Source organism: Cygnus atratus, chromosome 5, assembly GCF_013377495.2.
Source record: "Cygnus atratus isolate AKBS03 ecotype Queensland, Australia chromosome 5, CAtr_DNAZoo_HiC_assembly, whole genome shotgun sequence".
NCBI lineage: Eukaryota > Metazoa > Chordata > Aves > Anseriformes > Anatidae > Cygnus > Cygnus atratus.
In genome coordinates this window covers 18,528,799-18,546,821 of record NC_066366.1, presented here as the reverse complement: position 1 = coordinate 18,546,821, position 18,023 = coordinate 18,528,799, and the positions used below count along the sequence as shown (strand labels likewise).

The window sequence follows — 18,023 nt, the reverse complement described above, 5'->3', positions numbered from 1 at the left end:
TTTGAAAATATATTGGAAGTGTACTGGGGACTAAGAATGCCAATAATCACATCATTTCTATCAAGAGGGAAGTATAGTATTGCTGCACACCAGCATCTAGAATCTGTTCTGGTTCTGCCTTCATTAAACAGAAGAGAATGCAGATTTTTTCCCTAAAGAAACTAGGATTATTTCTTACTAGAAAATTATTAATACTAATACACATTTGCTTGCAAGTGCACAGTTCCAGGAATTCAGTTGCATTACTTCTTACTTTATTACTCATACATGCTACTGGATAATAATACTGTTATTTTTATCTTTATGGCTAATAACCATAAATATAGCTCATGGACAGAAAACACTAAACCAATCTGAATATTTTATATTAGCAGCTGACTTTCACTGCTCTTACTACTTACTAATGCCCCCTGTGCCATAATTCCTCAAAAAAATCCTTCAAAAAGGAATACAAAAGAAAGTTAGCCATTTTACTTATCAAAGAGCTTGGATCAGTTTTGTAAAATATAACAGATCAAAGAAACACACGTGAGGAATGCTCCAAAGAGTACCTAAGCAGGAGGCTAAAAAAAAAAGGAATAAAGAAATTTTGAAAAGAGAATTGAGCTTGAACTGTATTTTTTCCTGGCAACTGGGAACGCCTAGTGTTATGGCAAAGAGAATACTCTAAAGAACAATAATAGGAGCAACGCTGATGTTATTCAACTACATATTACAACTGCTATACTCCAAGTGTAATTTGTAGTTTATTATGATGCAAGTGCATTGTTGGGACACCGTGCTAATTCAAAATCCTGTGCAATTTCAAATGACTTCAAGTAAGGAAACATTGTATTAGGTGTTAAACATTACACATGAAGAGACTGGCATGAACTTGTGTGTGCAGCTACACCAGTCCATAGATCTGACCTGAACACATGCTCAGAACTGCTTCTTGGCCTTGTTTACTCAGACACTGTTAATAAAAAGTTTCTCCCTGACCTAACCATTCAGCTCCTGCTGGCCCTATTCACTTTTAACATATCTGAACCAAAATATCAGGAAAGAACAAGAAATATTCAGATAACTTCATATCGATTGGAATCACTTCCTTCAGTTCTTATCCATTTTATTCTTCCTTAGAGTCCCTCGTTGTCCCTGCTCCTCAGCTTACTGGGGATGCAAAGACATAGTAGGCTGTATGTGGCACCATCAAACTTTGTCTTCCTATTTGTGTAGGTAGGCATCAAGCCACAGCTCTCCTGAATTCTTCAAAGAGCTGAGAGAGAGAGAATGGACACATTACATGTAGGTGCTTAAAGGAGTGTTGGTGAGGACAAGGGAAACAAGCATTTTCATGTGCTATTTTGTAAGAAAGAACAAGCCAACCCCTGTTCTTAAAACCCCAGTCTCTCCTATATCCTTCTGCAATTTTCTTCCCAATGTGTTAACTGTTACTTACTGCACAATGTCTGCAAAGGCGGTGAGCAACGGCTTACATTGGTACTCGATGCCATGCTTGGCACACAAGGACTTCACAAGAGGAGCCACCTTCCAGTAGTTGTGTCTTGGCATTGTGGGGAATAGGCTGTGAACAGGAGACAAGTTCTCTTTCAGTGCCCAACAAGAAATATTACCTTTCACATGTTCCTGTTCGTTATTACTTCCTAGGACTCTTACAGCCCACACTAAACAGAGCTTTTTTTGCTGCTCCTGTCTCCTCTTTCCCTATGGTGTGCTTGTAGCCCAAGGAACTCATAATATTTTCCTGCTTTACCCCTCCCTTATTTCTCTGCTGTTGTCTCTCATATCTCTATTTTTTCCAAATTAAGTGATACCATAAACTAGGAGAATCCACTTTTGCCCCCTTTCTCCAGCAGTAATCATCGCCATAGCTAATCGGCACAGGAACGGAGATGGGTCCATCCTTCAGTTGCATATCTCACTGCTCCATCAGGGTATAAACAGGATGCCTTGGCACATTTTCACACATGCATATTAACTACCACTTTGAATAAGACTTGTTGCTACCTGTATGTTTTAACAGATCCTGCCCATATTCCACTTTCAATCATAATTCCAATCTTCCTGTGGGTCCACAGTGAAGGTTTTGAATTAACACTATCATGCTCTTTAGGGTTTTTAGATTTAGGCAAACTCACTGGTGCCAACAACAATTTGTAGGATTCAGAGCAGAGAATAGGGTTAAAAAAAAAAAAAAACCTCTCAGGATGTATACTCACTGATGTTCAATTTGAAAGTTCAGATGCCCAGTAAACCAGTCATTGAACAGGGACTGCTCAACATTACATGTTGCCTGGAGCTAGAGAAGGGGAAAAGGAAGGCAGAATTAGTACATGTTTGTGACTGCAACCTTTTCCATTTGTCTCAAGAGCACACGATACTGTGCTTCTTTCAGCCCAAGCTGAGCTACCTCAAGGCAGGAATCATAATCCTCCTTCCCTTGTGCACCAGCAGAGTTATACAGACCAGCTAGCATGAACCATGGTAAAACTAGGAGCTGGCTCTGTGCTCCCATGAATGCATTTGAATAACACAGTCAAAAGTTTGTTCTGAGTCTTCTCAAACCTACATCTGCAGAAAAAGCAGAGATGGACAGGTGCTTCTGTGATGGCTTTACTGCTAGCCTCCAGTAAGTCATTGTGCAAAGACATGATACTACATTGACATCCTATCAGTGCAAAGGAGCTCAGCCAGAGCAGGACACAAACTTCCATCTCTGCAGAAGGAGAAAAGGTCCACCACTCTGTCCCTAAGTGCCACATCCACATGTCTCTTAAATACATTCAGGGATGGGGACTCCACTACTTCCTCGGGCAGCCTGTACCAAGGCCTAACCAACCTTTCCATAAGGAAATTCTTCTTTAATCTAAACCTATCCCAGCTTGAGGTTATTTCCTTGTGTCCTACCATTTGTCATCTGAGAAAGAGACCAACACCCACGTTGCTCCAACCTCCTGTCAGGCAGTTGTAGAGGCTGATAAGGTCTCCCCTCAGACTCCTTTTCTCCAGACTAAGGAAGCCCAGTTCCCTCGGCCACTCCTCACATATTGCTTTTTAGTCCCTTCACCAGCTTCATTGCTTTTCTCTAAACATATTCCAGCAACTCTTTTTTTTTTTTTTCCCTGCAGTCATCCTATTAACCTTCACTTCCCAGTTACCAGCAGGATTCACACTTAGTGCAATACAGTAGCTACTTGTCTTGTGGTTAGAATTTGTACCTGTATGGTCACAATTCTTAAGGCGAAAATATCTTACCTGGGTAGACACCCAGTCCAAATTCTTGTCGTAGTAAATATCCATTGGGATATGGTTCATCTGTGAAACCCAGACAAACCAGCTGCTCTCCAGCATCCTGCACAACCAGACAAGAGGCCAGAATTCAGTAACAAGTAAATGAGTCAATGAGGAGCCATTGAAATGACAGCATAGCCAGGCTTACAAATGCATGGGAGAACACCGGCCTGATTAATCCAGCACCTGGAAGAACCTCCAGCACCTGGAATTTTCATATTTCCTTATAAAATTCATCATTACTTGATATGTTTTGGTATAAAACTGAAATAGCCTTGCATTCATCCTGTTTTATCTGTAACTAAGGACCAAACTAGATAGAAACATTAAAATGATCTAAGCATAGTACATCCACTGAAGGCTATGATGATGGTTAAAACATTTGCAAGCCCAGGGTAACCCTTTTTCCTGTTAAATGTTCTCTAAGGAGTAGCAGAACCAATTCCCAAAGCACTGAACACTACATAAGGTGAGCATTTCTCAATTTGGTAATCGTTCAGTTAAGGCTCTTTGCTTTCACAGAAAATGATTAAGCAGAGTTTAACTTTAAAAAAAAAAAAAAGGCAAAAAAAAGGCAAAAAAAGAGTTGATAAAAGAGAACACGGAAGAATAAGGAAAAGGCAGACAGATGGAAAGAATACACAAAGGAAGTCTGAAGAATCTTTTTAAAAGATGTTACCTGAAAATAAAGTAATATGCCAGGAGACTCTTTATTTCTAATAACGATCCATAGGTAAAAAAGAATCTGATATAGAAGGTCAGCATCCAGGCCAAGTCCTACCAAACCCAAAAACAATAAAAAATAAAATCATTAAAAATTGCATTTCTTAACTCTTTTTTTCTAAGCATCATGTTTTATGTACAAGAGAACTTTCTACATTCCACTTCTGTAGGTTTTTGCTGTAGTTTTTTGCTAAATTGAATGATCTAGAAAAAAACAAGTTACAATAAGGTATCAATACTTTTTTTTTCATTCTGTAATTGAAATAAATTTTAGCATTCACTCCTATTAAATGGATTAATGTTAGCAAATAGCTAGGCATTCAGAAACACGAGTTTAAGACTTGTATCAAATCGTTGACTGACTCCACAGTGAACAAAGTGCTAGACCAGCTATTTCATTTTGTCTGGTTGTTGCTCTACCTTTCTGTATTCGTAACACGTGCAAGAGAAGGAAAAATGAAGCATAAGCACTGTCTGCCTGGCATAGGAAGCAATGCAAATTATATGCATACTGCTGACAAATAGAGGACAGCAGTTCCTGCAAATCCACATTCTCCTGTTTCTGAACACTGTGGACATGCATTTCATGATTTTGCAAGCAAGGCAAGGCAGTGCAGGTCAAATAGCCCACTGCTTGTTTCCAGGCCTTTATCAGCAAGCTGGGGAACATAATGCGTTTAGCGGAAAGGATACATAACCACTGAAAAACGCTACACGAACCTGACTGTCTTATTAGGCCTAACTGACAAGCACGCTGGGTCATGCAGCAGGGCCTGAGCTCTTGACAGAAGCAGGCTCCATATTCAGGAGAAGGATTGGAAGTCCACAGCTAACCCCGTGGTTTCACAAACAGCAATACTTACCACCCAGTACCTCTTTGTGTATGCAATATAAAATGTGTGGCAGTGGAAGTAGGTGGGAAACAGGAGCGGAGGAAGAGCTGTAATGAAGAAATAATTATCACTGGTAATATCATTTCCTGAATGACCGATACCAAATCACAAACTGGAAGCAAAGGATCCCTGAACAACTACTTAATATAGATAGTAGTCTGAAGCATTTTAGGGCTGTTATCATTCGGAAGCTTCTGGATGATCTCAGCATGCATCAAAGACGACTAACATTTAGTGATCTTTGAGCCTGCTGGTCTCGGGAGGTAAAACAGAGATAATACGAGAAGCTCTTTGAAGTTTGACTGCAGCTCAAAAGTAAGATCTATAAGCCCCGTTAGTAATTAGTGTTGCAGGAGAATGAAGATACTCACTAATGAAAAAGTATTTGTGCTGGTGATTGTATGGCATGTATTTTTTCTTTTTGATTCCAAGCTGTGAAAATAAACAATAAAACAATGAGTGGAAACTAAGTAATCTGTACAGATAGCTTGCCATTTTCCATTTTTCTTCCCCAAAAGGCACCCTTCTTGCACACTTTCCACAACCATCATTACTGTCTCCTTCTTGTGTACCTGTCCTATTACTTTACATACATATGCTTTTGCTATAAATCCTCACTCCAGTGATTGCTTTAATGCTTCACTCTGTGAAGTCCTTCAGAAATAAGCAGTTAAGCAAGCCTGAGACTTTTCTTCAGTAGGAGAAAAGTGAAATGTGATTGCTGAAAAGTAGGTCTACGTATACTTAAGACATACATTGGGACATAGTAGGAAACAAACTAGTGTCAGATACCACCGTTATCTGTGTTGGAAAGGAATAAGGTAGTAAAAGCTATACCTGAATGTTTTACCCATTAAAAGATGGTGTGACACATAAGCATGAGTTATGATAAAAAATTAAGAGTAAAGTGAGGTGAATTTTAATTGTTGAATCTCTTGGTTTTGCGTTCCTTGTTCATTCATAAGTCACTTGGCACAAGCTTACATACCACAGTGCTAAATTATACTACCAGTCAAAACCAGTTATTTTCTTTGTTTTCATTTTCTACTTCTTTCTCTGATTCCATGAACTTAAGAGACAATTTAATGGAAGAGAAAATAAAATCACTGCTGTAGTTCTTCCGACAAGGCTTCAAAAACTGATTAACTTGTGCAGTAAAAGGGCTGCAGCATTGTCTTCTGCTGTTGCTCCTGGCAGTGGCCTAGCAGTACAAGCTGAGAACATTTTATGTAGTCAAATGACTTATGCACGAGAGGCACTTGACAATAACCAGTCCCAGAAAACTGCAGAAACAGCCAGCCACTGGTTCTTCAGCGCTGTTGTGCCAGCTGCCTTTCACATCAAGTCATAAACAAACCAGAGCAGCCTGCATCTATGAGCCTTAGACATTAGTATTAAGAAATAATCCCAGACTAACTGCATACATGCTTTATATTAATGTTCACAAGTTACCTAATAATCGCTAATTACTGAGTTGTTACAAAACCCAGTAGGTCATTAAGTTGCTATAACCATTAGTAGTCTTTTTTCTGCTGGATTTTCCCTCCCATATGTAATGCACATTTGTCTCTTATTTGTTTACAGCAACTTCTCAAATGCTTGAGCAATTTTTAAATAGTATAATATAAATTATGACCTGCTCACAATGTCTGAAGAAAATAGACAGATGAAAATCTTTTTTTTCAGAAACTATAATCACAGTTTTAGATATTTATGATATAGTGTGCTTTTTGTTGAGTATGGTGTTCTTCTCAGTTGCTAGTACATGACCACGTGCACATGCACACACAGACACTGACCTCCACAGAGAATTTCTTCCCCAAAGTAAACAAGAACGGGTGCATATCAATATCAGGATCTTTCTGGAAGCAGTTGGGTTTGGCATGGTGTCGGGAATGCAGGAGAGTCCACCATTTGGCTGATGCTCCCTGTTTAAGTGAAGAACAGAGCATGAGAACCACAATGCTCTCAGAGCCAGATTCTCTCCCTTCTTCGCCCAGTGCTGAACACACTTCTACAGAATCTTCAGAACACACACTTTTGCAGGAAGGCCATCAAATCAATTAAGTTGTTCCAGGATCAATCACTTACAATCAAGTGGCACATGACAAACTTATGCAGCAAGTGGTTCCACTTTGTCTTCCTGAAGACTGAGAGATGTCCTAAATCATGTTGTAGCCATGAAGCCTGGACCTGAAAGAGGAAAAAGGAAATTTTGGGAGTAGCACAAAAGAGGAATCAAGACCATCATTACCTCTAAATTCGAGAGACATGGATCTGATGGATGGACCACTTGGTGGATAAGGAAATAGCTGGATAGCCACACTTACAGTTGTGGTCAATGGCCTGATCATAGAATCATATCACAGAATCATGGAATTGCTTGGGTTAGCAATTTGCTTGGGTTACCTTAAAGACCACCTAATTCCAGCACCGCTTCCTTGGAGGAGAATGCCACCCACTAGATCAGGTTGCCCAGGGCCCCATCCAACCTCACCATCAACACTTCCAGAGATGGGGCATTCACAGCTTCTCTGGGCAACCTATTCCAGTGCCTCACCACTCTCTGAGTAAAGAATTCTCTCTTAACATCTAATCTAAGTCTCCCCTCTTTCAGTGCTAGGACAAGGGGGAATGGTTCTAAGTTATCTGCCTGTATAAAAAGTCACAGATGGCCTTTAACATCCCTTCCAACCCAAACCACTCTATGATTCTGTGAATACATCTTGAGGGGAAAAAAAAGCTACAGATTAGGCATACTGGGAGCTCTCCACAATTAAGAATTTCCTCTTTGCACCTTCTGTGAAACACAAGTCATGTAGAAGTTGTCATGTTAAGCAAAGGGGAACTATACCAAGTAAGGCAATGGAGAGCTACAAAACTGCAATAGTATGCGTATGAAAGTTGACATAAGTCCGTGCATACATGTTGTGGACTCTATTGCTTACCTGAGAAATGGTCAGCATCACCAGAGAGACAATAAAGGGCATTAAGGATGTTCCAAAGCAGAAGAGAACGAGCCAAGCAGCACTATCCAACAGGAGGATGTGAGCAAGGTGCAAGAAGAAGAAGAGTTTATTTGGCTTCAGAAGTCCCATTTTCTCAACACTGGCACGCAATTCACGGAAGTCTTTTACGAGCATTTTCTGTGGAAAGCACAAGTGTTACACATTCCCTGCTCCTAGAGTGTAGTGCTGCAGCCTTAAAAGCTAATAAACATTTCAAGCAAGGAAAGAAAGATCAAAGTCTGTTCAAATGAACAAGAGCTGGACTTGCACACCAGTAAACTTCATCACTGCTCTCCTACAGTTACTCAATGCCTTTGCCCAATAAAGTACACAGAGCAGAGGAGCAAGCAGAAGCCACTACAGAGCAAAATGTCTGTACCCCCAGCCCCTAAGACTATGTCTAGCACCTGTGCTTCTTCCATCATCTCCTTGGCAATAACATAGGGCTCATGCAACAGATGTTTAAGGCTGTAATATCTTCCGAATGCTACTGGTCCATAGTCACCAGAGCCCAGCACTACTCAGATATTGCCAGGCAATAGTGAAGGCAAGTAGATTAAACTGGCATCCAGAACCTTTCCTCAAAGAATCAAATTAGGGGGAAAAAGTGTGCATGTGTGTGTGTAAAGCACCTCTATTGGAAGGCATACTGTATGCATATGATGACGTTATTCCTCCTCTGCCATCACTTTCACCAGATCAATGCATGCCTTCACTTTACCCTTCCCACAGTTAACAGGGGAGGGTCAAACATCCGTACAAAAAATTGAACTCATAGCCCAGCTGACCTCACGTTGGGCATTGAGAAAGTAATATGGAAGAAGTGACCACGGTACAGGTGCTAGACCAACCTACCTTTGTCTTTACCAGCTCAGCAGATACCTCACAAGCCTGGTTCCTGTCTCCATGAAGCCCAGCCCAAAGGAGACTGCCAGACTAGTTTGCCAGTCATTTCTGGGAAATGGAGTTTGCAAGGAGCAAGGCACATGCAGGCTCTAGTGCAGGCCAGCTGTGGCAAATCGGCAAGGCACAGCCTCACATGGATAGAAAGTTCGCGAGGTTCCCATACATATAGGAATTATGAACATGCTGTTCTGGGAATTGTTTCTAATGCCTGGGTTACATGACACCACGTGTTACCTTGCTTCCCTTCAGCATGAAATTATGCAAAGGAAAAGTCAGGGCAGACAAGGAGGAACAGGAGAAAACAGTCTTGGATATAGGGGAGCAATTAGGTGCATACAACCCTGTGGACAATTGCACTCTAAGACTAATTCTGGTCTATTGTCTGCACCCCTCTCCTTTCTTTGGCATGCAAGATTGGTTATTCACACATTGACATCAACAGTGCCTCTGTGGATGATTACACAGTTTGACCTTGAGCCTGCTACCATAGGCTGTCCAAAAGGGCAAAGAATCAAGTTTTACAGTGTATTGTCAAGGCTAATGCACTCTACCTGCATTCTATCCCTACAGATACCTACAACAGAAGGGAATACAGCCTGAAAAATTACTATCTGTTGAAGAGAACTACTGAGTGGTTGGTTAGCTCTTTCTCAAAGCAGGGGAAAGAAAAGGTGGTAACTAATATTCATGAGAGCCAAACAAGCCTCTATAATTTATGTAGTTGCTGTGATAAAAATTTCTTAGGAATCTCATTCTCTGACAAATAATGTGGATTTAGACTAATACTCATTTAGGATTTCTAAGTAGTAACAAAAAATTGTGAAGAACCTGGATCCCATTGTTCTGGAAAATACACTGATCTAGAAAATGAAGTTCTAATCTCAGAATATTTGCCTTTAATCTTTGATTTATGAGGATAAACTTACATTTTTAGTGGGCTCAATACTGGGTTGATCTGGTGCCAGCTCCCCGATCAGCAGTGACTTCAAGTACTTGTTCACCAGCAGCTTGTCAACATGGAATGCTACAAATGCATCCTGCAAATGCAGAAGAGTAAAGATAGAGATAAGAAAAACCACTGTGTTACTAACCTCGATCTCCTCAATACACTGTGCGTGCTAAAACATCCATGGTGGAGGAACCACAGTGACAAAGACCTTTCTATCTCCCCATTTTTTCACCTTCCCCTCTGTCACCTTTACCCTAATCTCTTCTTAAATGAGATTTTATTATTTAACTGGCAAACAGAGGAGGTCTGGCTTCAAAGACTGAAATTACTATGGGTATGCAAGCTGCATAATACAAAATTGAATTGAACTCCATTACATGCCTAAAGTGGAATTTAGTTTCCTTGCCTTTCTTCCCCTTCTAACCCCAATTTTACTGATCTTTCACTCACCCTTTACAGTCAGGTGTCCAAAATACCTTTCATCAGCAAACTAAAAACATATTTGTTGTAAAATTATCAGAAGACTGTTTGCCTTTTAAATCCAACTGCTTAAAAGAAAAAAAAATCTGGTGGTTCTTATTCACAGACATGAGGGATTTTCACCTTTCAGAAATATACCCTTCTCAGACAGTAAATTCTTACTTTTCCCCAACTAGTCAAATAACAACAAGACCTCTGTTATATTAAGGCTAAGTAACGACGGAAAACTAAACTACGAGTAATACAAGCTCTGGAGGAGGAGATGGACAGGTGATAGCAATGAGAAGCCTGCTTTAGGAAACACGTCACAGCAACATTCCAACCAGCCCTGGGTAGAGAAATCCACTCCCAAATTAACTAATACAGGATGGGTTTCATTGAGGACTAAGTGATGTTGGGAGCTTTTTTCTAGCACTTGGAGATATTCGTACAGAAATGAATCCAAGGATGCAATTTATATGAACTGGCCTGGTTAGGTGTTACTGATCTCTCATAAAGATATAAGCATGAAAAAACAACAGTGTGATAGCTTCCAGGCAGGGTTGGGGACAGAAAGGGCAGAAATACAGAGGAGGAAACAACTTCACTGACAGAGAGAGCATGTAGGGAGTAGCTGGAGCCCTGAAAGAAACAGGAGTATGCGCTGATATGCCACAGCTGAGGCTGAGCTGAGCTGTGAATTCACTCTGTGGGAATGAAACTCCTCCCAAAGATTCTCTAGCTGTGGAAAATTGCTTTTATACATCCAAGCAAACACCTTCAACTTACTGCTCTGCTGACATGCCTGCCTTTGCACCATCTTTCATCTGCATCAATTTTTGTCAGTCTAACCAGACCAGAGTAAGTGTTTTACTGCATTCCAACCCTGCAGGGCTACCCTGTGCAAGCGTGTATTAAGAATGGTTGTGTGACAAAAAAAAAAAAAAAAATAAAAAATTTGTTCAGCTAATCCCTTTGAACAAACTGCTACAGAATCTGTCCTATATTCTGAAATAACACAGGCCTGGGCAACTGCATGACTAACTATGCTGTATATACGCCTCAGACTAAGTACCGAGCACACAGTCGCTATCACAGGTGAATCTCTGCCAGCAGTTCCAGCAATTAAATTCAGCAATAAATCCCAGTTTTAACAACAAGCAAGAAGTGTCTCTGCAAAACAGTCTACAGCAAGTAACTGTATTTCATGATGTTGCAACACTACACATTTTTACAGTCTTCAAAACTCAACCAAATTTGGTTAACCTGCAACCCAGCCTCAAGACAGTTGTTCCTGTTTCCTAAGTCACTTCATTCCTTAACTCTGCTTTTCTACACTTTGTGACAAAACACCTCAACAAAATCAGCATTAACAGGACTCTTCTTTACAGTTCTGTGCACTGCGACCCTTGCTAATATTGTGACATTAATCATACTCAGTATTTCCACTCCTCTTCTCAATTTTGTTAATTAGTGCTCCTTCCACATTTTGTCTCTGCATCCACTGCTAACTGAAGGGCTTGTGAGATTCATACCATCTCATGAACTCCACTGAATACTGAAGAGAAATTTCTTACTTCATTTGCAATGTTCAGGTTGTAACTCAGTGTGGAAATAAAGTTTGCTCCAAACAAGATAGTTCAGGTTCACATATAATCAGGATACACAGTAGAGCACAGAATTCCACAAACTCTAATTTATCTTGCTTCTGTTATAGATTGACCAATGCCAACTCGGCTTTTTCTGCTACACGATCCTGCAGTCTAGGCATGCCTATAGCAAATATTCCATCTTTTACTTGCTTTCATGGGTTTTTCTGAGGCCGAGATGCACAGCTTGAAAGCACACAGAGTTCAAGCAGGACAAGATACTCCAGTATCACATGTATCAATTAGCTTTGGAATTAAAAAAAATCTGAGGATTCTGCCCTGTCAGAAACAATGATGCTACAGTTATATTTGTTCTTCAGCCTCTCAGAAGCAAAGTGAAAACCCTTCCTATTAATTTTATTTGGAGGCCTTGAGCTACAGTTTCATAATATTCCCCCCTGCCTCTTTCTGTACACATAGAGCCACATGTTTTCCCATTGCAGTGTGCAGCCTATTTCACGTGCGCAAGTGTGAAGACAGTTGAGCTTGTGTCACACGAAACTGGCTGAATTCTGATAGGGCTTTTTATTTGGATATGGCATCAACCAGTAAGAACCAGCTCAGATCCTAGAAAAAAAGCACCTGTATTTTTCATGTTCATCCATTATCTGGGGATATTCAGCATCCTAAGATGAAAGAAGTCTGACAGTACTAACTAAAGCAAATGAATGATGGAAAATATGGAATGCAAAGTGTTGCTAATACAAAATTTGAAGTTTAAACTCAGTGGACTGAAAATTATTATTTTTTTTTCATGAATATCAGTCATCCCCTACATGGGAGAGATTCAGGAACTATTTGCCTTGGGTTGCTTTTCAAAATACAGAGCAAGGATGCAATCATGTTTGTCGCTTCTTTGTATAGATGCTGATTTACCACTATTTTCAGCATAACTTGTATACACCAGAACACCAGAAGTCCAGAGAATTTGCTGAACAATTTTCTGTGTTCCCACAGGTTTCCATAGCTTTAAAGATAGTGGTCAGACAGGAAAGGTGATGAGCAGATACCTTTTTGCCCCCAGACTAACTGACCAGCAGTTTGACATCAGCTAGTCATCTGATTCTTCCAATTTTGTTCATTCCAAGGATCAGAGGGACTATGGGCAATAACTGCAGCAACTTTCCTGGAAAACTGCTTGGGAGAGCATGTCACCTTCACTTCCCCTCCAAATTAAGTCTGGAAAGCACTTTGGAAGAGATTCCTTTACTAAGATAAGGAGAGCAACTACCTAAGTTGCCACAGGGCTGCTGCAGTACCACTTGCAGATTCCTCACCGTATGCAACCACTGCAGTACGCTTCCAGTAGCTCCAAAGTGAGCTCAAGAGATAAGAGCCATCCTGAAATCTTCATCTGGATTACAACCACAACCCTGGTGCCTCCCACCTTCACTGCCCTCTCCATCCAAGCATCCCCAGCCTGTGACATCCCTCACCGTGACATCCTGCCCAGCGTGGCTGCCGAGGAGCCGGGCACCCCCGGGGTGCCTCCTGTAGAAGTGGCTGATGTCGTACACCTTCCTGTCGATCACCAACCACCGGTCCTGGGGTGGGGGACCCCGACCTGAGCGCTGCGCGATCTCCTCCCAGGTGAAGCAGCGACGAGGCCACAGGGCTGAAGCAGCCACCACCAGGTCTGGGTCCGGGTCTGGGTCCTGGTCCTGTTTCTGGTCCCGGTCCCCAGCCACCCAATCCCCATCACTCTGCAGCAGCACCATCCTCCTGTTGCTTCTCCTCAAAGGCAGCCACCCTGCCCTGTATCTCCCCAGGTGTATAAGGGCTAAGTCAAGCCCTGACCCGCCCCCCAGCCCACGCCTCCCTCAGTTTTTCAGCCCTGAGAGAAATGAAGGGTGTGCCTGGATGCAGGCAGAGCCCCTCTGGGCTTCACCTGTTCCCAAAACAAACAATCAGGCAGACAGACAGACATACCTCCTCTTCCCTGCCCTGACCACTGCATTGCAATCCAGACATAAAAAAAATATGCTACTATTGAGTGTCAGACCTCTTAGTTTCTTCTCACCCAGCTCATTTTGTTCCCAAGATGTGCTTACTGTGCTCTCCAACAATCGGAAAATTTTGCTTAAAATATACCTCTTGTTACCTCCTCCAAGAAGAATGAATGTCCAGAATGCAGAGAAAAATGGGAAGGATTCCCCAAAATCAACATTCTTCTCAGGGATGGAGAAGTCAGGATATTCTCAGGAATAATCAAAACACTATTTTCTGATGCAATCGAACAAAGAAAAGAAGATATTCAGCAAAACAGTGATGTAGCACGCAGAATAGCAACCTTCCAAAAATATGGGAATGATCAGGTTTCTACAGCTCCAAACAGGATGAATTAATCCTGTTTTTTTTCTCAGGCATTCTGACAGCTTTAACTTGTAGCAGTAGCACTACTTGGGTATCACTAGAGTAGCAGAGAATTTGAAGATGATCTTCTTTTCCACAGCCTGGTTGCTAAATGGATGGCTGAAGAAGTGATACTTTGGCTAGAGCAACTGGGCCCATGGGCTTCACATTATAAAGAGAAATTTAGGAGGTAACTTGTTACGTCTCCCCCAAAATATCCCTCTGCATCTCTGTTGGGATATTACAGCCTATGAACCCCTTTGTAAAAAAGATGATTTATATACTAAGAACAGGGCTGGGAGGAGAAGGCTTCCACAGTGCCCTTTGCACTGAAAAGGCTCCTCAGGTTTCCAGATTTTATGCTTTTGTTACCTTGGGTAAGCCTTAGATGGCAAACACAAAATGTTATGTGAGGTTGTGATGGTAGGCTATGAAACTGTTCTTTTCTTCCCTCCCACTTGTAAAATTACTAAGTAAACTATTGGGGGAAAAATAGTACTATTAACTCCAGGAAGTTAGAATTAATTACAAAATAACACTTGGTTTAGCTTTTCCTATCTTTCTTAAAAAGTCATAACATTCACACAATTTTCTCTTTTAATTTAACAACAGGCCATAAAGTCATGAAAATATTGTAAAAACACACCTGAATCAATGATTTCATTGTTCCATATAAAGAGAACTCATGTTAAAGCCCGTATCAACATCAGTCAGGATAGAGAAGCACACAATTAAGATAATTTTCAAAGGATGTTATAAAATCTGAAAAAATAATTTGTCAGAGTTAATATCATTTCATAATTTGCAATATTCCACTTGATTTAGTTCCTACACATTTGCGACATTTCTCACACATTTACTTGCATTTTTTTTCCTTTACTTTTGAGTCTGCTTAGGATAATAAAGGTCTCACTCAGTAATAATTCTGCAGTCTATGGTTCTGGTTAGAAAATTAGATCCAAATAACCATCAGAAATCTTACAGCTAACACAGTTAAGCTGATTAAATAGTGTTTATGGCTCTTCTCCTTTATAAGAACAGGTGAAAAGACTCAAGTTGATTTCTCAACTCAGCTGCCAATGACAGCCAATAAAATAAGATGCCTTAGAAAAAGTTTAGCAGTCATTATCATTGATGTGTTTTGTTTCTTCTCCCCTTTTGCAGTAGGCAGTCAGAAAACATCTTTTTCTTCTTGTTCCTGGGCTTTGCCATCCCTCAGTCTTACTTTTGGTACTTTTTACAGACTATGTTTGAGATAAGCCATCTCCAGTGCACCAGTACACGCCTTTGGGACTACAGCACGACTTGTTCCTTTCAACATCCCTCCTACATTGAATACTCAATGTTGAATATTCAGCAAAGACAGAATTCAGCTCCCCTTGCCCTATGCTGATACTTCTTTATCTGCTTTTTCTGACCATAAATTCCACAGGAATTTAAATAACTTCAACAATATGACTGAGACATTTCCTATTTTTCCTGTTTCATCTTTATCTCTACCTCTCTGAGGATACTGAGATGGCCAGGGAAATCTAGCAGTACACAAGAGAATTAAAGTCACATCCCTTTGATACTTTAACTTTTTAGTGATTCACAGGTTACTAAGTAAAATACCTGAGAAAGTACCTTTTTTTTCCCCAATAATCTTTTACATAAAGCTGCAGGTACCACTGGATCACTAAGACGGGTGTGTAAAAGACCCCCCTTACCCCCTGTACGCTATGGCTTTTAGTACACTGAGTACCCAGTGTTACTAAGTGCTTAGCTGCACTTAGTAAGCTTCTTGAATGAGACCAGAGTGGAAGATGTGTATGCCTTTAGACTCCTACAGGTGTGAGGTAAAAAAATAAAAAAAAAGCATGATTCATTCAGAAACTGCTGGTTGGAAACTTTAGTGAGAGGTATTAAGCAGCATTGAGAACCTGCCTCTTTCAGGAGATAGTTAGCCAATCTATTAAGTACTTTCACATATGTATGTATGTATGTATGTAGAACCCTTGGATAACTGAACCTTTAATTACTCCAGAATGCACCACATAATCCAGTCAGAGAACAAACTGTCATATGGTTTGTATGGAACTCGTGACTTTACCATTCCTCTCGGTCTATAGACATTACTCTGAAAAAAATGCTAATAATTGCTAATGTATCAGCCAACTGATACAACTGAACAATACATTTGGTAACAAACAGGTCATTAATCTGAACCACAGCTACCTATTACATGCAGCTACTATTTTTTTTTGTTGGAACACCCTCCCACCCGCCATTAAGCTAAACTTAGGTATTTCCAGTATTGCTGCTCTCTGTTTTCACATTTTGCAATGTCATTTCACAATAACAGATCAAGCTGCTAAAAAGATAAACATCAAATAATGACTGGAGAATCTACCTACCTGCTATCCAGTTCTCTCACGTATCCCACATCTTGTTCTGTAATCCATTCTTCCTCTCCTTTCACCAGGGTGAAGTGGAACAAACCTGCATCATGGTCCTCTCTTAAACTCTTGTGTTATGTCAATGTGTAAATCATCAAGCCTAAAAGTAAAAATAGTTTTTGGGGTGGAGCTAAATGAATCTTGAATACAGGATAGAGTTTGAACATTGATTTTCCAGACTGAACTGTTGCACCTCATAATTGATTAACATACTTGCTGACTCCCAGAGGAACTCTGTTAGTTCCCTTTCTGCAGGCCATGGACCACATGGCAGATTCCTGAACACCAGAGAAACATTAGCTAGATGAATGACACCAAAGTCGTGTCTTTAGCCTTCTTTAGCATGCACAAATGCTGAAAAATTAGTCTTGTATTCCCACATAGAGTACGACTTGAATACTGATGGACTCCATAATCAATTTCTACATTTGGAAAATGTCCTAATAAGTAATTCAAGATGATTTGAGCTATAATAGTGCTTGCATTTCTGCTATGCTTTAGACTAAGTATGTCCCTACCTGCTAACACACTATCTGGGGGGATGTTCTTTTACTCCGGCAGGAAGGGCAACTGACAATGTATTTGCAACAGTTTGCCTATGACAAATATTTTGAATTGTTATGAACGACAAGAAAGAAGATAAGGCATTGATTTGCTTGATAATCAGCATATCAGACTCAATGTGCCTTCCTCCATTTGCTATTTTGGACTGCTAGAAAATCAATTCAATGTATTGCATAGGCTGCTTCTTTTGTTATTGTAACTGAGTAAAATCTTTTAATGGCTTACTCTTTCATTACAGTTGTGTGGGCAATGGTAACAATTTCAGTAGCAGTATGTCACTATGAATTTCAACAACACAAGTAACTGATGTGTATAGCCAGAACAGCCAGCCACAGTGCAGACACCAAAATCTCCATAAACAGGGATCTCTGAACAGAGCAAAATGATGCACAAACTGGGGAAAAAAAAAAAAAAAAGCTTTAAGTATAACAACAGAAACAAACAAAAGTGCTGCAGCACTGCAGCAGGTTCTCACCTTGCAGGAAGGTGTTGGAGCTGCTCTTTTTAATTAGTGACAGTTGGTGGGACAGATATCCTTGAACTGTAGAGGTCAGGCAGAAAATCAGCTTGTTCACTACCCATAGCATGGGGAAGTCTGCTATGTTCACTCCACCTGCACCAGCTGGTGGCTGGAGCTGGCATGGAGCTGTGTGACACCCATGCTCCAGTTCCTGTTAGCCAGCAGGAAACACTGCTCAAAGCCCTTAGAACTGCTGTGTCCACTGTGGTCTGCACTAGGGGGGCTGTCCTCCTAGACCTGCCTTTTCTGCCTGGCCAGCAATGCCAGG

The 18,023-nt window shown here is 40.7% G+C and overlaps 1 protein-coding gene across 1 annotated transcript; it reads right to left on the bottom strand.

Moving 5' to 3' along the window:
• Window positions 1-1,137: 1,137 nt before the first annotated feature.
• LOC118250732 (acyl-CoA (8-3)-desaturase-like) lies at window positions 1,138-13,599 on the bottom strand. The gene is made up of 12 exons (XM_035552033.1): window positions 13,318-13,599; window positions 9,751-9,861; window positions 7,859-8,056; window positions 7,002-7,103; window positions 6,710-6,838; window positions 5,282-5,342; window positions 4,881-4,957; window positions 3,974-4,071; window positions 3,259-3,355; window positions 2,223-2,302; window positions 1,442-1,567; window positions 1,138-1,258 (listed from the first exon to the last, which is right to left on the bottom strand). The coding sequence occupies exons 1-12, from the start codon at window positions 13,597-13,599 to the stop codon at window positions 1,207-1,209; spliced, it is 1,413 nt and encodes a 470-aa protein (XP_035407926.1). The 3' UTR covers window positions 1,138-1,206.
• Window positions 13,600-18,023: the final 4,424 nt, after the last annotated feature.

Bases quoted from the DNA above. Each gene is read 5' to 3' on its own strand.
- LOC118250732 (XM_035552033.1), bottom strand. From the start codon at position 13,599: ATGGTGCTGCTGCAGAGTGATGGGGATTGGGTGGCTGGGGACCGGGAC. The intron at 7,104-7,858 runs GTAAGCAATAGA...TTCCTCTTTCAG, and splicing joins TGATGCTGACCATTTCTCAG to GTCCAGGCTTCATGGCTACA. The intron at 4,072-4,880 runs GTAAGTATTGCT...TGGGTTTGGTAG, and splicing joins ACACAAAGAGGTACTGGGTG to GACTTGGCCTGGATGCTGAC.